This window comes from Dromaius novaehollandiae, chromosome 7 (genome assembly GCF_036370855.1).
Source record: "Dromaius novaehollandiae isolate bDroNov1 chromosome 7, bDroNov1.hap1, whole genome shotgun sequence".
Taxonomy (NCBI): domain Eukaryota; kingdom Metazoa; phylum Chordata; class Aves; order Casuariiformes; family Dromaiidae; genus Dromaius; species Dromaius novaehollandiae.
In genome coordinates this window covers 33,192,926-33,218,513 of record NC_088104.1, presented here as the reverse complement: position 1 = coordinate 33,218,513, position 25,588 = coordinate 33,192,926, and the positions used below count along the sequence as shown (strand labels likewise).

Genomic DNA, 25,588 nt, shown 5'->3' with positions numbered 1-25,588 from the left:
AAACACATCTTACACTCTGTTTTCTTATCCTAATTGTACTGTACTCGTGGTAGAACTGGAGCCTTTAGCACAGTGCATCTGAGAAGGGTGAGCTCTGTTTCACAACTGTTTTTTCCCAGTTTGACATACGCTTAGCATTGCCCAGGACTGAAAAATCTTGACTCAGGCCTATAAAAATAATTAGATTTTTAAAAAGATAAACTTGATAGTTTCTGGTATTTATCTTTCTCCCAAACTTTTTTGACACAGCCATATAGCTTAGACATGCCTTTCAAAATAAATACACATAGAAGCTGTTATTCTTTTACATTGAGATAATCCAGCAGCTGTGATTTTAAGAAAAAATATAGCCTGAGATTCACAATAAAAGTATGAGAGCTGGAAAACACTGCAAATTGAATCTGACTGGCATCAAAGCAGTGCCGGAGTATATCTACCTGGTCTTTAGCGAGAAGATAAGAGTACATTTTATCAACAGTCTGAGCTTGCTGGATACGTCTAGTTCCACCCTGAAAATCCTGTTACATATTTGCATTACACTGAACTCAGCCCGCTGAACTTTTCCAGTGCTAGGCTGAGAATTGCAATGTGAAGACACCCAAGATGGGCCCTAAAGCAATATAAGCCCTGCAAAGCGCAGTCTGGTTTCCTGGGCAGTCAGTTCAGGTATGTCACAGCAATGGCAGTGGTTACGGCTATTTAAATAATCTGCCCACTGATGACAGAGGGTTGATTTCAAGGACTGATCTTTGGTGGGACTGGGAAACTGGTGCAAGGCCCAGTGAAATGAGTGAGAGCATTTTGGTTCTCCTTGGGAAGCCCCGAATCAGGTCCTGAGCTGGATAAAGACACTGATTTCTAATGTTATAAGTAATTTCCCCAGTGTGTTTGTGTGTGAGTGTGTGAGAGGAGAGGTAGTAAATTTGTATTTATTGAGGTGGAGCCAGACAGCAGGGGTAAAGCAGAACAAGACATGTCAGAATCTGGATTTATTGTTGGTACAGTAGACCATTTTCTTTTCATTTTGGCCATAATGTTGTTCTGAGCTCTGCCAGACTTCTAGAGCAGAGTCATTCGTGAGTCGACCCCCTGCTTCACACCTTTCATTTTTCTCACTTTGCAGGTTTTGAGTGAGCTAATGCTTTCAGGAGAAGGACTTATTGATTAGAACAAAGTCACTTTGAGCATCTGGGCTTTTATTTGTCTAGGTCGTGGGGTGTTTTTAGCCATTTTGTAGAGGTGCATGCGGTGGTGCTTCTAGCACATTAAGCAAACTCAGCTGGCTTCCCTGCCTTCGTTTCGCAGAAGTTTCTCGCTTTGTCCGCTGTCCTTTTGACCTACTCAGGCCAACCCTGTTAGTACTGAAGCATGTGACAGGATCACCTCCACGGCTCTGAAGATCTTTATTCTTTCACTCCTCCGCATTTTAATTTGCACATTGCCTTTCATTCTGAAACATGAAAACAGCCATCACCCCTTGTCACTATGTGATTGTTATTATTACCTATATTTTACAGCTAAAAACAATTGGATATCATATAATGATCAAGCTATTTTTACAGTTCTTTTTGCAACAATAGAAAAGAAATCCCATCATAATGAATCAAGTCTAGTATTCAAGTATTAACTAAGTGGTAATTTATGCACATGACCAAAATGTTAACATTTGTCCCTTAGAATTGTCAGAGTTCAGAGTTATTCCGTGTAGCTCAGTCATCCATTAAAGTCAGCTCTTGGCTTGGTCACCCCCACGTGTCAGTGAAAAGCCCCAGTCTCTGCAGGGTGAGGAGCTCTTCCCTGCCCGTGCCCAGCGGCAGGCGCCGGGATGGAGAGGCAGCCAGCCCTGCTGGGTGCAAGCTGAGATTCAGGCTGGACTTGTTGCTACGCAGCTTCCTTCACCTTTGCCTGGGGAGAACTAAACCCTCACGGGTGGTGTTGCTGACGGGAGACATTTTTGTATCTGGTGGAGAAGGAGTGTGATAGACCAGTCAGCCCCGAGACTGCTCACGGAGTGGGTTGGGCCCGGTGGGAACGTGTAGGGACCTGTGCAGCACAGCCCAGCTCTGCCAATCCCACCTTGTGTAGACAAGTGTCTGCGGCAACCTGCAAGTCTTTGTTAGCCCGGGACTGCACTAAGCATGAAAATTTGGCTTAAGGCATGTTTATGCAGTGAATTCCTGCAGACGCCAGAGATGTGCAGACACGTTGGCTAAGAAGTCCAAGGGGCATTAGCTTGGGCTCAGCACTATGCTGAGGAGAGCATACAGTTTGTGCTCAAGACCGAGCATGATCAAAGAAAGTTCATGCCTGCTCAGAGACTGCGGTAACGAGCTCACCTCTGATCACGCCAATCTCAGGAAGATTTCATAACACAGAAAAGCAATCATAACAATTCATCATACTCATATTTCTTTATATTCTAAGGTATGGTCACGATGTTTCATAATGTATATTCATTGTGTTCCCCAGTACAGTCAAAATATACTGAATAAGGATCATGATGATAATGTCGGCAGTCTTACAAAGCTCTCTGAAAACTGAACGGAGGCTCTCTGGGTTTTGGCTTGTTGCCTGCAGAGATGTACACATGGAAGCATTTTAGCCAGGAGAGATTAGTGTTCAGCCAAAGTTACCACCTAACTGTCCCTCCATCGTGGCTCGCCAGCTCCTCTTTCCACTTGCATTGACTCCTCAGTGTATGAGCCATCAGGTGAGTGTGTGGAAATAGGTGTCACTGTATCTCAGGTCGAGACTGTGAGCTGCTGTTTATTGCTAACAATCCCCTTTTGGCGGCTTTTCTGAAACTTGCCAAGCATTTATTTTCATCTCACCTTTGACATTCTTTGAACTTCTTGGGAAGGCGCTGAGCGAAGGCTGTCTAGAAGCTCAAGCACACGTATTTTGGTGTCTGTTTGTTAAAACAGCTAAGCCAGCAGTAATCAGCTCCTAGCTGGGTGTGAGGTTTGGGAGGCTGTGTATACAAAGTCATAGCGTGGTTTGCCAGGGTTGTAGCACCTGCAGAAGACTCTTTTTGAAATGTAAGAAGAAAGTAGAAGTTTTTACCTGGGGACAGTTTGAGGTTTCTAGTTTCTCCTGATACTATAGGAGATAAGTGGAGAGTCAGACCAATGTACTGATGATACTTGCAAACTAGTTTCTCAGCTGCAGAAACAGTCTCTCAAAAAAATGGTCTCTCTCTTCTGTGGCTTTCAAGCAATACAGATATTTTTGAAATCAAAACTATCTGATCAGACTGCAGTGAAAATGCCAGAAAGGGAACAAATGATTAAAACAGGAGTTGTGGTTACCACAGCCCATTGACTCTGTAAATCTTGTGTAATGCCTTCCAAGCTAAGGAATTTGTATCACTTAGGAGATTGAGATAGTCTCTGAAGTGACTTTCAGATAATGTTGGTCACCTTCTAGCCCATGTCATCATGTTTCCTTGAACTCTGGAAGTTGCTAATCTTGCTAATACAAATAGGAATTTGCAGGTTAACGTTTCTCAACTGCGTGGGCAATAAGCAGTGAGCTTCAGCGTTAGCCTCCTGGGAGCCCTGCTACATTAATGCAGGGTCCTGGTGTTAAAGCTCAATGGTTGGTAATACGTAACATGCATGAAAAAAGAAGACTAACTCCTTTTATTTTAATAAGAAGAATACAGAGCCTAGATTATTCCCTGTAACTTCTTTTCAGTTGCGATATGAAGGCAAGTGCAAATCAGCAAGCACAGCAAGGGGGGAAAAAAAGAGTCACCTTAGAAACTGTGCTAGTTCTGAACCTAAAAAGCAGCAGGAACTATAGGGAGAATAACTCCTTCGAAGATGTCCAGATATATCAGGACACTTACCTGCACAACACAGAGAAAAAAAGCCTCTGCGTGTGTCAGGCTGTATGTGTAGGTGCACGTGCCAGTGTGGGTGCTTGTACAGGGAGAGAAATGTAAAGGAATAATAAGGAAATGTAAAGAATAATAATCTGTGTAGTTATAGGAATTAGGAAAACAAAAAGAGGGAGATAAACAGCTGTTTTTTAATCAAGGTACAACATGATGCTTGGATATTTAATGACAATGTACAAATTGATTATGGAATGCTAAATGCAGAGCTTTTTCAGAAGAAAAAAAGAGAATCGCTTGTTATTTTCTAGTAGAAATAAGTGCGTTGTGCCTTAGTGTGGACGTTCCTCTCTTAAGCAGCTACTTCTCCTCCAAGTGCTAAACCTTTCAAATGACATCCTTTAATGACTAATGCAGCTTCTTTACTTAGCTTGTGGTGTGGGATCGTGTGAAGTTCCTGATCCAGCCACACCTGCTGGAGTGTTACAGACAGAAACTTTACAGGGAGAAGAAAATTAGGCACATACTTTTATTAAAAGGAAATACAAGGATAGTGATGCGCAGAATAAGGAAAAAAAAAAGATAGCTATTTTCCTTAAAAAATATATTCTCACCCTCCTGGACTGGAGCAGTTGCCGTGCTCCTAGAAGACTGTTAGGTACGGAGTGCTCAGCTGCTGTGAGCAGCCTTCTGCCCACCGGCCCCGCTGTACTTTGCATGCAGTCACTCAGCCGGCTCCCAAAGTATCTGCCAAACACTGTTCTCCTTCTGCAGATGGAGAAGCTGTGGCGCAGCGAAGCAGTGTGACTTGATGGCCGCTCAGAGCTGAGATAAATCCACATCACGTGTCCTGTCTGATATCTTAACCGCTGGAAATCCTCTGCCAAGACTGGCTGTCAAAGTTGCCTCCTCAGAGAAAGGCATTTCTACAAAAAAGGAAACTCAGTGAAAAGCCCAGGCCTGAGTGCAGCTGCGGACCAGTGGGGAGGAGCAGCTTGGGCTCCCCGGCGTCGCAGGTGCAGGGCCACGCGTGAGGCCTGCCGAGGTGCTGCTGGTGCGAGGCAGCCGCTCGTGCACACCCCTCTCGCCCTGGTGCACCGGCTCTTAAAAATGAGCAAAAGAATCCCTCGGAGGTCTGAAGGCAATGTATGAAACACACCTCACGCCGTCCCTGCGAGAGCTGGCAATGCGGCAGAGCAAAAATCCAGGGCATGTTTTCTGTTTCCCCATCTTTTTCGTACATGAACTTTATGGATATAAAGATGAACAAACTAACACTTCTGCAAATAGGGGGAAACTGTATTTTTTTCTTTTAGGATCATCAGAAAGCTCATCATAGGTGAAAATTTCCATTTTAGTATCATCAAAATTCAAGCAGTGCTCTGATGAGGAGCTGCTGCAGCATAGCTCATAGCTAAGCGTACCAGCAGGTCATTGGATTTTATTAAGTTGAACAAAAAAAACTTGCGAGACAAGCTGTCTACCTGAGGCATTTCCGTGGTCCATATTAATGTAGTATCTAAGCATGTTGTGGTCTTAATGTACTTGTTTTTATATTCTGTGATGGTAGAAGGTGATATTATTCCCATTTTACAGGGTGGGGAATATGACAGAGGTTGAATAACTTGTCCAGGGTAACAAAGCAGGTTTTGTGTAAAACGGGGACTGGGGTCACCTGCCTCTTTCAGAGGCAAAACCCCTTTCTCTCCCCAAAGCTTGGCAAAAGCTGGGGCCTCTTCTCCTTTCATCAGAAATAGCAGAGCAGCTTATGCAAAGCCAAGGCACTAACGCCGAAAAGGCTGCAGTAACACCGGAGCTAACAGCCCCTGGCTGTAGATGCACAACCGGAGGCAGGTAATTAGTCCCGCCAGGGTCGGGGGGCTGCTGACACGCTCGGCTGCATCCACGGGCTTTGGCAGGTGGGAACCAAAATATCTCCCATGCAGCAAGCTTGCAGCACGCTTCTGAATCCACATGAAAGAAAAAAAATGAAAGGACAACGGAGGATGCAGAGGATGTTTATGCAGATAACAACATCCATCAGAGTTGTCATTTAATGTCTGGGGTGGTTTAATTATTCTGTAACCATCAGAAGGATATTGCTACATAGTATGTCTTGCTAGAAAGCACCTACCAAAATGTATCACGAGGTGCTTATATACTGTTGTATAAATGTAGATAATGTTTCTTTTGGATCTTTTAGCAAATTCCCTTTTCTGGGTGCCTCCCTTAGTGGTCTCTTCCTCTCATTTAGTACCCAGTTGTCAAAATGATTTCTCAGCCCTCTTAAGTCCATGCTCTTGTTTTCCTCTCAGTCCCCTCATGTTTGTTGACAACATTTAAGGGCCAGGTACAAACCTTACAAAATTGCAGAGACTTGTGTTGGCTTTCCTGGATTTCAAATTTAACCGCAGATAAAGAATTTAGGTGAAACATTCCCAGGTCTCTAAGGTTATGTCTGGATCATGCCTGAAGGCATGATTACAGCATCAAAAGGGCTGCCTTATTTTGGGTAGTTTTTAGAAGTGGACTGGGAGCAATGTAGAGCAGCATTACTGGCAAAGCCGACCAGGGACCGTTGGCGCTTACCCAGGCTGCTGGCCTGGGCTAAAAGCTGCATCACTGCCTCTTCCCTGGCGGTCAGCTCGCACAGCTCCCCTCGTGGCTTTGCTGCTCTTTCCCCCGTCTTCCGAGGTTTGCCAGTGCTTGGGTGAACATAGCTGCTCCGTGGTGCTTTGTCTTCCTTAGAAAGCTCCTGCATCGCTTAGAAACTTTGGGAAGCCTTGTGCTGCAGGGGCCTTTGGAGAAAAATGGTGCTTCAGAAATGAAAGGAGGTCTGGATAGATTTCCCTACCTATCCGGGAGATCATCCCCTTCTCTGGACAGCGCTAAATCTTACTTGCCAGAGATAACTAGTCCTTGGGGCTCTTTGCAATACTTCTAAAGACAAAAATGTTTTGCTTTTGGAGCAGACTAGATTGCACCACACGACAGGTAATTTCAAAACATTTCCCAGGAAAACATCCCCCTGGGTGCCTCTCAAGGCCCTCACCTGTAAAGGACACAAAGCAGCGTGTGAGACTATCAATACACCTCAATTATTTTCCCAGGAAACAAAGCCGTGGGGCTTAGTGCTGGCCCAACCTTCCAAAGTTGCAGCTTCCTGGAGTCATTGCTTAAATGGATAAAGAATAGAAAGCAGCTTTCCCCAGTTTTCCTTTTAATGCCATAATTCAAGAAATTTATCAGAGACCAGCAAGGAGATCTCTGTCTTGGTCCCATTCAGAAATACTGTCTGTCGGCCAAGCATCAGCTTCGTGAACGGTGCATTGAGCTAACACGGGGGATAGAGTTTTCTAGAGAGAGAAGTGCTTTGCTACAGTGCGGTGTTTACTAATGTGTATTTTTCTGCTTTCCATCAAACAGTCAATGAAGGCTCAGGTGAAACCAATCAAAAAGAGACATCGACCTGTGACATTTGCCAGTTTGGGGCAGAGTGTGATGAAGATGCAGAGGATGTTTGGTACAGTAATTTGGTCTACTCTTTTATTTTAATGAATGTCCTATTATTTGAAGATACTGTGGTTCAGAAAGCATTACAAATATTAGATATTGAATTTTCTGCACCCAGAGATTCATCACACAGTGATTGAGGTGGTTATTAGTCTGTAAAAATGTATAAAAGTCTGTTTTATAATCTTGAGACATGCACAATTTAGCAAAGTCTAGAAACACAGAGTTATCCATTTTGTTGCTGTTATAACTTACGTTATTCCATCTGAAGGTTTTACAACTTTATTCTTTGATAAAAGTAGAATCTCGAAAAATAATTGACCTAGAAAGGGTTTTCTGGTTAAAACATATCATTATTATTATCATCGTTTTATGTTACATTTGGCATTAGAAATGTGGGAAAGCCCTTTTGCCTTTCTCAAAGTTGCTGGAGTTGAAGAGACCTAGCTGTCAAAGGTTTGAAATAATTAGAGTGTACATTTAGACATTTTCTGAAGAGAATTTTTTAAGCTTTAAAAAATACTAAATTTTACTTTCATTTTAAACCTTAACCACATAAACTGAAGAAATACTTCCATCTACTCAGAACATTTTCTTAACTTTTCAGTTTGCCTAGAAATTATGAAAACATTCCATATTAAGTCAACCCAAAACTAATCATTTTATTGTGACTTTGGAACAGCCAACAGACCAAAAAAGCAGCTAGTTGCACAGCTCTACTTTTAATACTGCCTTTATGCCAAGCCTCATATTACTATCTAGTTAATACAAATTTAGAGATACAACAAAATAATCATGCAAACATGAGAAACGTTGGTCTGAATGACGCTTCTGAAACCGTGGGCTAGTGATAAATAAAAGATGGATGCAGAGACCGGGCAATGACAAGGCCGCGGACTCCACCTTGCCCAAGCTGCAGCTGGGATAACAGACCTGGAGCAGCTGCTGCCGCTCCTGACGCCGCTGCTGCCGTGAGAGCCGCGCGGCGAAACACGCTCTGCCAGGCCTGTGGGTCCCGGCGGCAAGGCGAGGTGGGCAGCTCCCTTGCCGTGGGGTGCTCCGTGGCCGGGGGTGCCCCGGGAAGAGGCGGAAACGCAATGAGGGTGAGCCAGAGGAGGGGGGGATCGCCACGCAGCGAGGGCCACCGTGCCGCCAGGCTCCCGGGGCTCCCGGAGACGCCCGGGGATGTGGCCATAGGGTCCCGAAAATCCCATCTCCTCCCCGCAGCGCAGTGGTCCCGTGGGGCACCCGGCGACGAGGGAGCTGGGAATGCAGTGGGGGCTTCCCAGCTTCCCCAGCATCGCCCGCGGGAGGGGGGCAAAGCAGGGGAAATGCCGGAGAAATGCCCTTCGCGGGTTCTCGAGCGAGAGAGCTCAACAGCAGAGTTGAGAGGAGGGAACGAATGAATGAAAGAACGGGAAAAAAGATAATTGGGCCCGGTGTCAAGCAGCCGACCTCAGCCAGGCAGGGCGTCCATGCACGGCTGGTCAGGCATGAAATTATGAACATTTCTCCTATTCAGTGAAGAAGGTTACAGATATGGTCATCAATTTGTGCTCATTTTGGTTTTGTCTTGCCAAGCTTTTAATAACCTCTGATTCTAGTCTTTAAAAAGCACCAAATAAACAAACCAAAAAAAGCTGGCTTTTGCTCTAGTCATCAAATGAAAAGGTGCTTTTGAAAAACAGGTTATATGTTTGCGATAATGCGATGAGATTTACTTAGAAGAAATTGCTGAATTTTGACTCAGGTTAAGGAAATCACTGCTAGCGTCAGAATCTTCACCGTCTCCTTGACCAGTCATCCAGGAGGCCTTGGGTGGTGCAGTTTAAAAACAAAACCGCAGCAATATTAATATCTCAAAATTCACAGTCTAGTGCTCATGTTTTGATAATTAGGTGCACTTCCAAATTGGAAGGCAGGAGAAGAGAAGGGCAAAATTAGCTAGAAGATAACGCTTTTAATCATAAGCGCCAAGGAAGAGTGTTTATTTTTTCCAGAAATAGCCTGATAAAATAGCCTGATCCAACTTACCCCAGTGTTGTCCCACCACGGCTTTTCCACTATCTAATTCCTTCTCCGTGGAACAGCTTGGCTTATCCAGAGCAGCATGATAAGTGCAGGAGCTGAAGTTCTGCGTCGTGCTTGCCAGGCAGTTGTTCTGCAGGGGAAGGTGCTTTCCTGGGTGGGAAGCAGGGCAGTTACCGGGAAGATGGCACCAGAGAACCGTAAAAAGGCAGTAAAGCAGATTTCCAGGCAGAAGTGAAAAGACCATGTAAAGCCTGTTAAAGGTCTGCTTTGAAGTAAACAGCTCCATGTGCCGTAACAGAGCTCTGTTTTCCTGTTCCTGCCCCCTGATTAGTTTTGGATAAATTCCTTTCTAAAAAATGAGCCTTCTGGGCGTTAGCTCTTTGTTATTCTTATTTCTAGAATAAAAGCAGACTATGTATGGGGAGCCTAGATCCTTCTTTCAAATGTACTTTAATTGAATTTCGGTGTTTGGCACCAAATAGTCAGTCATATTCCTGATACACTACTTCCCCCCTCCCTGTGCCAAGATTTGGTGTGCAGAAAATGTCCTTAGATTAAGTGGGAAAAGAAATTTCAGTTTATTATTTGGTCAATATTTTTATGCTTATCTGATTTCAGATGGAAGCAGGGCTGCTCTGGTTATCTCACCTGACTGATTAGCTTTGTGGCTTCCCACTCCGGCCAGCGGTTCCCAGCCGCGCTGGGATCCGTCATTACGGGGTAATTAGCCCAGAACTTGCAGTGTCTCCTGTCAGTCAGGGACGGTTTGGGAGCCCGGGGTTGGTGCTTGATCCTGCCTAAGTAAGAGGGAAGCAAGCTGGTAGCAGAGACACATCGCAGAGAGCTGCCGAGATGAGGCTGGCTGTTTGCCTAATATTTCTAGGGTGTCGGAGTAGATCAGAGAAGAGAGCACAGGTGTGATAGCAGATGTGGCTGGGCTGCTGATGATTTAAAGGGGCAATTAACATTATTCTGCATTGCCACAGTCTGTTATTTTGCAGTCCCTTGTCTGTGGTATAACTCTTTTTTTCTTTTTTCTTTTTCTTTTTTTTTTTGTCATTCATTGCTGATTGTCACTCAGCTAAATTGTGCTATTGTGCTGTGTCACCATTATTTTTGAATTGTTTTATTTGCGTAAAGCCAACCTATTAATGGCTAAACTCCTGGGATTCTGGTAGAGGTTTTGCCATGTAAAAGACTACTCAAAGGGATAAAATATGTCTGTGAACGTTTTCTGGAAAGTACAAAGAAAAGGCAGAAAAGAACCCACTGTAATAACAGGTTTTCTGAGGCATGGTAAAGCACACGTATATTATATCCCCTTCCACAGTCTAATATCACAAGAGTGAATGCAATTTGGCATTCCATTAGTGAATCTCTTTCTCTAGGTTAAAAACAAAGACTATTCAGTTGAAAGTCTTTAACATCTTGCTACTTTAATATGTGAAAGCTTCTTGTCACTAAGAGGATCGTGTATTACTGGCATTATTCCCACCTTTAATGCACTTTGCACCAGTGGGCTTCATGAATATTTAAAGCAGGGCAGTGGCTGTGCTCTTTAGCACTGGATTGCAATCTATTGGTAAATCAGACATTTGGTGTTGCTTACTTTGGGTTTTATTTCTGAGCTCGCTAAGGAGTAATTGATTTTGTAAGACAGGGCTACTCCACATAACACCCCGAGAGATATACTTAAAAGGAAATGAAGAATGAAGCGTAATATTGTGAACAGTGGCATATCTCTGAGATGTTCCAAAAAGCATCTATGAAATGCTCACTCACTTTATAAATAGTGCTCACCAAAGGGAACGCCTGCTCATCTGGTAAAGTGGCTTAGTGTCAGTGCATAACCATGTCAAAAACCTAGATCCCGGTATGAATCTCTTCCTCAGAAGCCACCAAGAAATAGGAGCGCTCTCTACACTGGACAAGTCACGGTTTTGGTAGATACTGGTCAGCTATTTTGGAAGTCCATGATGTGTCCAGTTAAGTGAAGAGAGATAATAAGAAAAGCCCTTCTGCAGATTTTCCTTTTGGAAAACCTAGAGAGGAGAGGATAGGAGTTAAAGCAAGATTAAAACCTGCAAACCTCTGACTTGTAGAGTTAATCAAAATCAAAATGATGAATTGGGGTTAAATATGCGTACTTTTCCTTTGAATTTCAGTATCAGAAGGTCAGCCGGTCCAGAGTCCCAAGGTGTGGTATTGCTCAAATAAGATGCAGTTTGCCAGCTATGGCAAAGATGCCCAGAGACGTAGGAGGTGCTCAGCAGAGAGCGCGTTCCCACGGCCTGGCTGTGTCAGAGGCCCTGTCTGCACGTGGCTCCTCTCCATGACCCTTCCCCGCTCCTTGAGGTTTCAGGGGAAGGTACTGCCTCCTCACGGGCCTGGCCCATGCCAGAGAGGCATTTTACGTTTCTCCCAAGGGCGCAAGCATCCCCCTGGGCGAGTCCAGCTGGGGAGGTGATGCCAACAGTCATTCTGTGGGAACACCGTGTCCCTGGAGGGCTGCAGCGGGGGACGCAGAGGAAGGCTTGCGTCAAGGGGGTCGGCATGTTCAGCGTCTAGGTCGGTAGGGAGGAAATCCCTCAATGCGGGAATCCCTCAGATCCCCGTTTCTTCCCCCTCATATCAGGGAAGGGCAGCAGTTTCCCAGAAGTGTTTGATGCCAGGCCAGGAAGGGAAGGCCTGACGGCGACCCTCCTGAAGAGGTGAGCGTGACTAAGGAACGGGCATTGATCTCACCAGGTGACGTAGCGAGGCGGTACTCCCAAGCGGGTTAGCAAAGCTGCAGCATAATTAAAGCACATCCCTTGCGTCTTGTCCTTCTTTCCGCATGGCTGGGACAATAAACTCCACTTACTTACCCAACACAAACAAACACACGCAAAATATGCTTAGAAGATAAACCATTTCAGGCCTTTATTTCATATTTTATTGTTAATCACTGATATATATATACACATATAGTGTAAATGCTACTATAAGGTAACAATGTGTTTATTTTCTGGTATAAATACTATAATGAACAATCCACAGCACATGAGAACAGCGAAACTGCATTCTCATGCAAATGAGCTATATTATACAAGAAAGATATTTGTGCAAATCATGCAGCTGCCATCAGCAGCTATCCCTAAAATCAATATTGCGCAAGCAATCAATATTTATCTTTATTATAGTATAGAAAGAAAACATATAAAAGAAATGAATGATTTTGCCAGCTTCTCAATCCACATAGCAATTAGGTCAGTCAGCTTTGGGTCCCTTCCCGCTTCAATCAGTTGCTCTCAACCAGAGCATCTGCAAACAAGATGATGTACTACTATAAAGTGCTAAAAGGTAGTTTGAAAGCTCACATACATTACACGGGTATTGGCTGCTTCATGTTCAGCAGTGTGTATAATAACTAAGTGTGACCTACTTGTTCCAGATACAGAAACAACTATAGCTACTTTAATATCCATGATGGCCTGCACCTTATACAGTAGTCAGGCAGTTATCTTGCAGTTTTCTACTGCTTTTTCTTTCTCTTCAGAGAAAAAGTAGCTCTTCGTTCATGGCTACATATAACACTTGAACATACCCATTGGGCTCACGGTTCAAATAAACACCGAAATGGTAGTCAATGATTAAAATTTGCAAGTCTGAAGAGACTTAAATTTCTGCTTAGCTTGAGACCATACCCAAGGTGCAAAATGAAGCTGCTGCTGCATAGGTCTTCATGTGACCAAGGGTCTAAGGAATATAGTAGTCCAGTTTGGTAACAGTCCCGGAAAGGATTTACAGAGGAAAGTAAAGGGACTACAGCGCACAGTTGCTCCAGTATTTGACTTGAGATGACCAAGCAGCTGACACCCCGATCTCAGCCCGCTCCTGATGGCAGAGCTGCCTCCACTGTTGCCCAGGAATTAGCCCAGTTCTGGCTCTGGTAACTGTAAACATTTTGTTTGGTGCATGCTCTATGGTTAAAGCATTTTGAAATGGCAGGAAAGCAGCTCCTTTTTTTCCGTGTAACTGATAGCTTTAGCAGTATCATGCAAGGGGCTTAGTCAACAGTATTACGGAAAAATAGCCTAAACAACAAGGTTTAACTGAAAACTTCAGTCAGTGAAAGATCTGTGGTGAAAGTCAAATAATCTAGAACAGAAGGGGCAAGACTATGCTTATCCATCTGCAGATCGTGTAGCAATTGTAAAGCCTGCTCAGAGGAAGGGCCAGGGCAGTGATGGCGAGCCAGTGGCTTTTGCGGGTGGCTGGACAGCCAGAACAGCGAGGAGGAGGAGGAGGAGGAGGAGGAGGAGGAGGAGGAGGAGGGGTCCGGGGCACGCAAGCTGGAGGGACGAGCGGGCCTGGCCGCAGCTCTGCTCCCGCGTTCCCCTGGAACCGCCGTGGCCGCGGGGGAAGGAGCCGTGTCAGCGCTGCTGTTTCGGCGGCGGCGTAGCTGGAGTCGGCGTTCGCGTCGCAAGCACGAACGGAGCTGCGGCGATCGCGGTGCAGGGGAAAGCTCCGTGCCCGTTAGCAAGCGCTCTCTCGACGGCGTCTGAGTGCCAGAAAGGAAGGTCCCCAGCTGGGCGTTGCATGGAGTTCACAGCTGCTGCCAGGTTTCTTGCCAGCAAGCTACGGAGGTCTTCAGGAAACTTTCAGCAGGCAGCTTGAACTTAAAACTAACCCAGGTAGAAAAGTGATTTAGTGCCCAACCACATCCAGAGAAAGATTCCCACTGACTTAAAAGGGCCTTAGATCAAGCCAAAAATATTTGGTTTTCCCTCTTCTCAGCCATGAGTCCTCAGAAAGAGCAAGGGAAGATATAGGAACGAGAAGTTATCTTTGTCTTCAGAAAGCATTTCTGTAAGAATCGCCAAGCCCTGTCTCTCCAAGGAGCAGGGGGCAGGAGTGAGCAGAGTGTATTTCTGCTTAGGGTGCCCGAGTGGCTCTGCTGGAAAGAATTAATGCTTGGAAAACTGGTGGCTTGTCTTCTCATCTGGTGACATTGTTTTACTCTCTATACATTTTATTTGATTTTACTAAAAAGCAGCCCTTCACCCACTCAAGTAAATTAAAAAAAAAAATTCTACCATCTTTGCATCCTCCATCCTCTTTTGTGCCAAAATATCCTGTTTGCTTTTGAAGCGAGACTTTCGTTCCTTCCTCCCCTAGGCTGGTGCTTTGGAGAATTTGACCTTTCCATCCATTGAGTCGGTGCAGTCCTTTAGAGGCTCATGTTCATTTGACAAACTCCTGCCTTTCCAGATCCTCAGGATTTATTTTCTTAATAACATTCTCAAAAAAAAAAAAAACAAAAAACAAACTGTTTTTAACATAAGCCAAGACTGTCTAGAGTTACTTTTACTTCATAGTGCTTTATTACCAGTACACTTTGCAATGCTCTGGTAAATAATTCAGCCTACCCCAAAGAAATTGAGTGTATTTGCTCTATATATCGAGGAAGTCTGGCATGTAGACTGTATATCATGGCTTTAAGTGTTCTTAGATAAATGCAAAACCATATTGTATTCCATCTGTATTATTCACCCAAGTAGGTGTTTTAGGGACCTTATATGATAGATAGATCCCTTATCCAAAAGCTAGAATCTCTAATTTTGGTGGTGTTAAAAAAATCCCCAACCCTACAATTACAGCAAAATTCACCATGTGTCCAGGGATGTAATCCTGCCTATAAAGCTTATAGATTTTTCCCTTGTGCTCCTCTTTACAGATGCAGGTCCAAACTTGGCTTTCAGTTTCAGAAGATAAACTTCCAGCTTATGGAAGTTAATGGCGGTTATTCCACTGGCTTCAGTGCAACAAAAATTCTCTCCCAGAATCAGAAGTGTGGAGTAACTAACTTCACAGTAGCCAGTGGAGCTGTAAGCTAGCAGAAGGAAGAGCAGACTCTAACAGTGTGTAAATGCAGAGTCATTCACAGAGTGCAAAGGAATAACTTGGAAATTGTGATGATAAAAGCAGGATTTGGCTTACTGACTGCTTCAATTGCTACAGAGTAAATATTGATTTGTGAAAAGCCAAAAATAGCTGATGAGATTTTTTTCTGGTTTTCTTTTCTTATAATGGTGCTCTTCTCCTGTAGTAGCAGAACATAAATTCTTCTGAAATTTAAGGGGGAAAAGCTTATGAGACTTAGCTGTCATTTGTCTTTACAACTGTTAGTCTTACGTTCGCCTTAAATAAATAAATAAATAGAAATGCTGCAGTAATTTTACAAGCGGCCAGATTGTCAAAATGGCCAGATTTTCCTGCTAGGTTTACGTGGTGAGGGTGCAGGCGTGCCTGCAGGCAGCATGCGCAGCGTGGACAGGGCCGCGGAGGCGGCGGGGGGACGGGTGTCCTGGCAGGGAAGGCTGGAGTGGGAAAGGGTGGAGGGCCGTGGAAGGTGGGAGAAAACCTGCAGCTGATTTTGAGCTATGCTGCTTTACTTTTTACCGCAGTAACATTCGCGTGTTTCTTGCAAGTGTCTCTGCCTTGGGGGTGGTCACCTCTGGCGGATGCCTGTGGACAACCAGCTGGGGCTGGTGACTCCTTGAACCACAGCGGCAAGAGCTGCCGGAGGGTGTCCTTCACTGCCAGAGCTACTGCAGAGCGGAGGAAAGATGTGGAGGGCCAAGCAATTCCCGAGGAAAGGGCAAGGGAAAATGGGTGGCACGGGAATGCGACAGGGAGGGAGGGAAGAGGGAGCAGGGGCAGGAGGGGAGGAGGGCGCGAAGGGGCAGGGGGCTGCGAGGGGGGACGCCCATGCCAGCAGGGATGTCCGCCCTACGTGCCTGACGCTGCCTGGGTTAAAGGCCGAGACTGCACACCGGGCAGCTGGAGAGTGCCTGGGGTGGCAGTCCTGCTGCCGTGGAGCTTTTGGAGGTGGGCTGCACGAAACTGGGGGCTGATCTGTGCTTATTAAAAGGGGGCCTGTACATGGCTGAGCACTGTGTGAGAAAACAGCAGTGTCCCTCTGAAGTTTGGTTACTTTTCCATGCACAGACCAATGGGTAGCCTACATGACAACATGGCAGAGAATATCCATTTTATGTGCCCAGTTTAGTAGGAGAGCTAATGAACCTGGGGGTTTTTTTGGTTTTTTTGTTTTTTTTGGTTTTTTTTACTCCTCTGTCACAAGCTGTGACTGCGTTTTTCAGTTGTAGGTAGCAAAACGTGAGAGCGCTCTGAATGCACACCTGTATTTGCATTTGAAGGAACGGTTTTGGCAGTCTGTTTTGTGCTGTTGATGTAGTACAGGGTGTTGAAAAGACTGTGCCCAGCTCCCGCTGTTTTGTGTAACGTACACAAAAGGATCCCTTTTGGCCTCGTAAGGGCAGAGCCAGCCGTGTGTGGATGCTCAAAGTCGAAGCCACCACTTTGTTATGTAAGTCCGCATCTGGGAGAACCTGGTCTCACAAGATTGGGAAAGTGCACATCAAGGATAATATGATAAGGCCCATGAAATATTAATGTGCATTGACACGTAATCATCTGTGTACATCAGGGCATTACAGCATGAAAGAACAAGTACAGAGACCATGGATGGCAATGCATTTTGCACTTTTTTTTCTGTTTTCTTTTCCCTTTTTTCTGTTATTTGAAAGGAAGCTTCCCTCACACCCCAGCCCCACATTTAGCCAAAGTCATACCCTAGTAGTAAACTGACTGGTGCCTTCATGACGGCCTATTTAGTCACAATAAAAAGCCGATTGGTCTAATGCGCAATCAAGAAAGGAGTGACATTTATTGCTTCAGTTTTATGATGCTGTGAACTGAGCGCGATTTGGAGCCTTACAGTGCCTTCAGGGGGCAGGAGATCACCAGCAATGAATCGTATTTATACCTTTTCCAATTTCCTACTAGCATTTTAGCAATAAATAGACTGTGTTGTTATTGAGTTTTATGTAAGCATGTTTACGAAAGCAGGAATACAACTTTGTAGTTCAGAATTACATGTGTTGGCTAAATAGATCAGCAGAGAGAATAACTATGTAGAGCACTAGGAAAGCACTTGCAATTTATTATCAAATGTCTTAATAGAATGTTTCATCTCTTCCATCCTACTTTATGTTAACTATTAAATTAAAACTACATCCATCAGAGAAGGTCAGAGGCTCCTTCACACACCCATGTTGGAACATCAAGGCCACAATTTGTTCACACATCTGAGCCATTAAAAATACATCCCATGCATTAAATATGAGCCTGACAAAAGCTCAGTATGAACAAGAGAGTATGGCTGACCTCTACTCTCCGCAGCCCACTGCAGCGGTGGGGTAGCAGGTGTCCCTTCCCGAGCATGTCCATCTCCTGCCCACCGGCCCTCAGGGAGGCCCTCTCAGTGGCCCATCCCCTCCCCAGAGGTGCTTGCAGGATGCAGGCCTTTCTGCAGAAAGCAAATCGCAGCTAAAAGCCTGTGGGGGATGTGCCCAGACGTAAAGATTTAATTGCTGTCTTTCAGCCCTCCCGTTTAGCAGCGGGGCTCTCTCGCGCTGGAGGAAGCGGGTGCTCCTTTGGCAGCCCGTCATGGCCGGGAGACAATACCTGTGTGGCATCCCTTTCAGGAGGTGCAGAGGGGCTTCTACTGATCCGTCCCCCAGACCTGAAGAGGGTTACTTTTCATCGCGTTAGTTTGCGGGGGAGAGCTTGTCCTTGAGACAGCACATTGCACTCGTTCCTTTGTCCGTGTTTCTCGGCATTAGTATTTTCTGTTGGTACCCAGTCCCGGAGCCAGCCAGCCACGGTGCTGCCTGGGTGACAGCAAGAGGCGAGGTAGCCGTGCCCCTCCAGGAACCGTGCTTAGCCTCCGTGCCGCGCTCCTCCCCCGCCACCGTGAAAGCCCTGCAGAGGAAGAGGGTTGCCAGTGCTGTCTCCTTCGTGCTCAGGCGCAGCGATTTGCTCGGGGTTGCGTGTGTCCCAGTCTAATGCTTGTGGGCTGCACCAACACCTTATTTCAGCCACTGTATGGTGTGACATGAAGTTGTCCTGAGTTATTTCCGTCTGCACAGGCGGTGCAAAGCCTGAAGGAAGGCCTGCAGTATCTGCTAAAATTTCACTCAGGAGCTAGACTGCAGTTTGTTTTGCAGTTTAAGTCGGACCACAAAGTAGGGTAGCCTGGAGTATGCAGCAGTTTGGGTGATCCTGCCTGGCCGGTTCATGCTGGGAGTTACTCTGATTTTGCACGTATGTGAAGGAAGTCTTTGCTAGGAGCAGCGGCTTTACCGGGGTTTCCTTCCCACCGCTTTAGGGAAGGCCACGGCGAAGCCTCGGCTGCCCCGCCGGCAGTGGACGCAGCAGCCACGCGGGGCGCGAGGGCTCGTGCGGCAGTGCTGCCCGTGCCCGCAGTGCGCGAGCGCGGCCCCCTCCGAGCAGCAGGCCGTCATCCCGCTGCCTCTCCGGGAAATCACGGCCTGCTGGCCGCTTCCAGCAGCAGCTCCAGGTTTAGTTAACAAAGTTGTGATGTGGAAGTACGAGTCAGAAATTTGCCGCTGGCCCCCCGCAGCCAGTGCCACGGCGAGCGGGCGGCGGTGGCCGGGTGGCAGCGGGCGCGGGGAGCGTTCCCACGGGCAGCCGCGGGCCGGGGGGAAGCGCTGGGCCGCCCTGGAGCGGCTCCCGATACCCTGGTGCTTCCCTGGTTGGGGCGAGCAGCAGGAGCGGGCTGAGGCGGAGGTCAGCCTCGGCCGCTGGCACGGGGAGAGAAGCACGCAGCAGAGCTTTGTTTTAGCGCGGGCTGCAGAGATGTGAGGGACACAGTGCAGGCAAACCATAAAAATGCATTTATTTTATTCGGTGTGCTTTAAATAAACTTTGCGCATTAGGTACCTGCAGACGCTTGAACTGGCATGTGAACAGAATTAGAATTTTCTTCCTCTAGTCACACAATTAAGATTTTTCCATTGCTTTTCAAACCCAATCACCAGCCTTGTAGTTCTCTAGTCTCTCTGTCAGGATATAAAGCACCCAGGCTAGCAAAGACTGTCTTACACAACTTAGTCAGTTCCTTTTAAAGAGGGGTGATATTTAAGAAAAATACAAAATGAGACATTTATTTTGCCCTGAAGATGCTCGCATCCAATCCAAGCTACTGCTGAGGGCACCAGAGACATCCAGAAGCCAGATGAAGGTCATGTTATAATTGGTGCTTTGCACTGGAAGAGGGAAGCAAAGGTGAAATTTGTCATGGGTTTTTCTGTGGAAAACTGAGCAAAAAAAGTTATGAAATGAATGAGAGGAGAATTAGGGATCAACTTCCAGTGTCTTGCACAGCAGATGAAAGCAGACGCTCTGCCTAGCCGTGCTCGCCCGGCTGACGCCTTTGGAAAGGGTGGAACACGGGACCAGCCGCTCACCCGAAGCGGGAGCCCGTCCCCGGTGGCTCTCCTCGCTCCAGGGAAGTCAGGTGCCTCCGGAAGTGGTTCATGAAACCACTCTGAGCATTTTGAAACCTTTGTGAGCTGTCGAAACAAATGTGCGCTGAAAAATCCATACATTTTTTAAGCATTGCCAGTCACTCCCTGCTATTAAATAGCAGCAGCATGGCAGCTGTACAGTTATTACCCTAGCCTCTGGCTCTGGCTATACTCCCATATTATGTTGCATTTGCTATGCAAGGAAGGGCAGCAATAAATATATTCACCACTTTAGTGCATTTTAGCTTGACATATGTCCAGTAAACAGCATTTTGGTCTCTTGCAGTCAAAAAAAAAAAAATCACCTGATTATTCAGCGCTTCCTTCTGTTATGACGCTTTGGGGTCCTTCAAATCATTTTCATTATGCACTACATAATAATAAAAACCTCTATGCAGTATGCTGATAATTCCTTGCATGGTCTCTGTGATTTCTAATTGTTTGAATAGCAGTATGCTGTTGAAATGCCATGCAGAAACATTGCTTCCCCCTGAGGGAATCAAGCTTTTCTCCTTTTACTTGTGGTGAAGATAAACATTTGAACAGTGGAAATAGGTAAAATATCCCAGAGAAGCCTCTGTGAAAAGTAGACGTGCTAGAGCCCTTAGTGCAGTAGCTGAGCTGCAAAGGACAAAAAGGAAAAATAAATAAATAAATAAATAACACTGAATGGAAGGCACTCAAAATAAGCCATGTTTTGTCTTCTCTTGTGATCTTAAAGCAAAAGCGAAGCACTTGCAGACCCGGGAAAGAAATATCGCATGCTATTTTTGTGCTGCCACTATAAAATATGTATAGTTTATTGTTCTGCACTGCAGCTAAAGTTTTGCATCAGCCTCAAAACTGAAGCAAAGTTTGTTTTGAAGAAAGCACACAGCATCTCTAGTCTTTAAGCCTTTTAATGATGTTCTGAAGAGTGAGTGATAGGATTGCAATCTCCTGGAAAGCACAGGCAAGTCTTAGGGTATGTTTCATAGAAAGTGTAAGAAAAATAGTGTATGTGTATTAAGAATATATTTTTTCATCTACAGTTTTATGTATATATGTACGTATATGTGCATGTTGTTCAGCCTGTCTGCAAAACCAGGCAATACTGCCAGGCCATTTTGTCTCCTGGCTGGAGCAAGGTTTTGGTGCCATCTTCTTGGCTGTGCTCCATGCGCTGAAGAGACCACTACAGGAGCTTGGCCAAGCTGCCGGAAGTCCATAGTGACTCCTGCAGTCTTTAGAAAAGGATCCAGGACTTTGCATGAAAATTTACCTCTCTGTAAAATGGGTATAACGGTACCAAATCATTACTAATATAGGGCTGTATGAGATTACTGTAGAACTAATTTAATGATGCACTTGTAAATGTGCTGAGGGTCACAGGAAGACACTGGTAATTGCATGTTGCTTTTGCGACTGGAAACTGATGTGAATGCAAGGCCCACTAAGGCATCCGACTGTGCTGCCCACGTGCGCAGGCAGTTTGGGGGATGACTAATATGGTGCTGAGTCTGGCAGCAAAGGTGACATGCCACCGCTCCGCGATAAGGGGGTATAGCAGCTAGCATGTTGGAACAAGGCCCAGTGCAATGCCACACAGAGATGGTTTGGCTGGGCTAGCTGAGCTGCCAGAGGCAGCACATCCCTGTCAGCCTAGTGGTCTGTCCAGCCGCCTTAACCTTGCTGATCCCTGCTCAGAGCTAGTTCAAGCATCTCTGCATGGTTTTGCGTTGAGATGTGCTGAACACGCCCAAAGCTGCGTGGGTAAATGAGCACTCCTGCCTGCCTCCAGACACCCAGCTGAACCACCATGCAATGCACGTTCAAATCTCGAGACATAATATTAACCCTGGCTTCATTTCTACTTGCCTGCTGGTAACGTCAACAAAGATGCCCCATGTATGAAGAAAAAAAGCCTTGCAGAAATCCCAGTGATGCAGAAGGCATTTGGGGCTGATTGCTAGGCTCTTTATGCAGGCATATACTGCTAGGTTAGCTTTAAGTGGACATTTAACATCCCATTTGGAGGAGAGGGTGCTTGGAGATGACAGTATTGACACCCAAACAGAAATTTGAGTTTCAGATTACTGTTTTCCAGTCAGAATAGAAGAAAGTAAGAAATCTCTCTGGTAGAAATATTCTAAATGTACAACTGTGGTTTTATTTCTGCTCTGTTTTATGGAAAAGGAAAGGCTTGGGGTTTTTTTATACAGCAAAATGTTGTTTTTGCATTGCCTTTTTTTTTCTTTTGCCTGGAGAAAATATACGGTGTGTTTAAAATGATTGCAAAATGGAACATCACTTTCACTGCAAAATGGTGTTCACTGAGACATGGTGGGATCTCACAGTTGACCAAATTAGCATATGCACTCAAATATCAGAGCTTTGACTAGTAAAAATAACACTACATTTGCATTTTAACATTTTTAGCTCCTGCATCCCTGTCTGTTTGGTTTTATGCCTTTATTCTTGACTGACAATTCTCTTTGTGGCAGATTTATTGCCGTTCTGCTGGTTGGACCCTGTAATCAACTAGACACTTGGCTGAAGACATTAGTCATTTCATTAAGTACTTTTCGCAGATATTTGAGACAGAATTTCCTATTGCTCTGGTTCCAAAAAGCAAATGACCCATGGCCAGCAAAGTCGGAATATGAATCTTTAATAAACAGAGGTAGTACCAACAATGCTCTCAGGTTTCCAAACTACAGCAGGCTAATTAAAATATGTTGAATAGGGAAGAGCTGCCATTGCCCTCTCGTTCTGACAAAAGCGTCCCTGCATCTGTTCCTAGTAAAACCACTCTTTTAGAAGCATAGTCTTATTTGTCTTGCTTTCTTCCCATCAGAGCCACATGTGAAGCCTTCCTTCTGCTATACACAGATATATTGCTTAGTAATTTTTAAAGATTATATTTCAGTAATACATTGCTGAAAACAAAGACTGAAAAGTTGTCGTAGGAGTAGAGATATATCATGGAGTGGAGTTCTTTTTATCATCTCTGTGTCACTAATGATATTATAATGACTATATTCATGAATTAAGGAAATACAACTGTAGTGTTCTTCTACACTTTGGGCAAGGACCCATTCTGTCTTTTTATTGAGACACCTCTCTTAAAATGGTGTTCTTCCCTCCAGCGACAGTCCTTCATTGCCTTGAATCCTCTTTTCAATGGCATTCCCTCTTCAGGAAAAGTCACTCTCCTGCTCAGAAGATAATACCGCATCTTATTTGCAGGAGAGCGGGAGCTAGGAGACTGTGCACTCACACGTGCACTAACCCACGGCTCGTTTACTGACCCCATTAATTTTTGCAGAGACTGATTAAACAGAAAGCCATGCAGCTGCTCCGCCATGGCCAGGCAGCCCAGTGCGGTGTGCTGCTGTCGCTGCTGGGATGCCGACCTCGCTGAGGTCTGGGCAGCTTCTGCTCATGGTCAAGATTGGGACAGGAATTAACTGGTCTGCACTGGTCTAGTTCTACGCTAGTGTCTCATCTCCCTGGGAGGGCAAGAATCATGTTACACAGATGAATTTAGTCTGACAGCCATTCCCAAATGCACATTTAGTTTACGAGTTCAGCTGTGTTGTTCAGTATGTTTATTACAGGGGTTGCCTTGAGTGGAGCTCAGAGATGGAAGTGCATGGCTTGCACCCAAGGAGTAAGTTGTGTGGTGTAGATACAAAGGAAGGTGCCTGTCAGCATCCTATCTACCATCGACTGGGACTAATACTAGTTCAGGTCTGTCCACCCTTGCACAGGCAGCCTAGTGGGTTTCTCCACCATGTTAGCTAATATCAGCTATGTATGTAGATGCTCTTCAGGTCTGCACTGACTTGATGCTCTCGTCGGATGGTCTAGCAGTGTAACAAAGCTGTGTCACAGGATGTGCCCACAGCGGTTCAAAATGTGCTGAGGAGGTGCCCAGGTTGCTGGTTGCACAGTCTTTTTAGTTTGTTTTGGTTTTTTACTTTTGTGCTCACCAAAATAACCAAGTGAATTGCTGGATGTTCAGCTCCTCCAAGATTTCAGTCATATGAAACGGAATAAAATAAAGCACGTAATAGAAGTGGAATTAATCAGAGACTATCATAATGACCTGGAAGAACAGGCATAAGAAAGTGAGCCTTGTTTAATGATTGTTTACAATGACAGCCCAAATTTTAATCAATTAACATATGAGCCCATTACTTGAAAGACGTGATGGGCCCATGGGACAGCATTCACTATTTCTTCCTTTCTCAGGGGAGCTGCAGGATATCGGCTGACATCTTGGAAGCACTCATCTCTCACAGATGCTTTTAAAGCTGCTTTTCTTACTGCAGAAGGCATATTTAAACCTTGCACATGTATTTTGTATATGCGCTTGGGTACAGTTGCATCCTGTGACCCCTAGGAGCCCTCATTGACCTTCTCACAGCTTCTTGAGCCTGAGGAAAGCACAGTCAGCCTTTATATCGCCAAGCTTTCTTCAATGCTATGCTTAGGAATACAGAAACGAATAGATTTATTGATATAACTATAATTGGAAGTCATAGCCAGGATGATAAAATGGTCAAATGATCAAATTACTTAAAATTAGAGATGTGCTGAAGTGCCTCGGGGAACAGGCAAGCACTTTGTTGGCATGGCCTGCAATGAGATGCCCGGCCGTAGAGCCAGCTCCGTGCCGGCGGTGCGCATGCCTCCCGCTCGCCTCAGCGAGGGACAGCCTGCAGGCTTCCACGGCCAACAGCTGAAGGAGATCAGCCCCGTCTGATTTTCTTATTTGTGAAAGAACCAAAAATCGACCAGACCAGAGCTTGAAAATTAACAAATGTTGCCAATAGGTGCATGAGAGGGGAAGCGTTTGCAGTGGGTAGTAAATAGGAGCAGGACAGGACTTCTGGACACAAATGTCAGGGCCTAGACCCACTTCAGGGCAGGCAACTCCTGCATCTTACAGTATCTGAAGTCTAGAACCGGATCTCACTTGGACTTCCCCGAGTTCAGCCTCGCATAGTGTACGCGCTGGAACCCAAGCAAGGACTTCACAGTTTGATTCTGTTTCTTTAATGGAAGACTGTCCAACTTTTGCGTTTTATAATGCTTCAAGCCATGAAAGTATGTTTACCTATGGCTGTAAGATCTTCCATTTAATTCAATATGTTAACTGCCATTCATTTTTTATTTATTATGTAACCTAATAGCAGGATACTGTGGATGCTGCTCAAGGATGGCGTGTGCCCAGACATGCACGTTTGGAGTACATGCCCCACCTTGTTTCTGTAATTTATTATTCTTGACTTTGGGGCGTGGGTTAGTGGCACACTACTTGTCCCTCTGCTTGGGAAAAATGTCAGTTTGAATATGCTGTCCTTTTCTCTGAGAAGATGGACACTATAAATTAAACAGTCAGCAACCCAGATATGTTAATCTTCCTGTCAAAATCTTACCTTTAGCATTTCCTGACATATATTTAATGTTGATTTAACTGTGCAGCCTTAAGTAGGATTTAAATATATAAGTGCACAAACAGTAAGAAACTGCCGATGCAAGCTAGAAACCATGTCCTCTGAGGTGGGAAGACATGCTGATCCTTCGCAGCAAGGAAATCCTGCAGCACTTTCTCGACACCCATCTAGTCAGCCCTGAAAATGAGGCTTCGTGCTGGAGGTCCTGTAAGACTCTAACATGAAGTATTATGGATTGTCCCTTTCTATTCTCTCTTACGTGTGAGCAATCTGACACCAGCACAAGTAGTGTGCGATTCCCTGTACTCCTATGGTGCATCTTCTCCAGGGACTGTGCAGCTGCACAGTTCCCGCCTGGAAAG

General features: G+C 45.3%; 1 protein-coding gene across 2 annotated transcripts in view; it reads left to right on the top strand.

Annotated features, from left to right (window-relative positions):
* The window catches only part of TMEFF2 (transmembrane protein with EGF like and two follistatin like domains 2), a 213,335-nt gene that overhangs the window by 146,836 nt on the left and 40,911 nt on the right, over nt 1–25,588 (top strand). For both annotated transcript variants that reach the window (XM_064515115.1, XM_064515114.1), the window contains exon 5: nt 7,265–7,361. In XM_064515115.1, the coding sequence (XP_064371185.1) occupies nt 7,265–7,361 (97 nt within the window). The remainder of the gene's footprint in view (nt 1–7,264; nt 7,362–25,588) is intronic.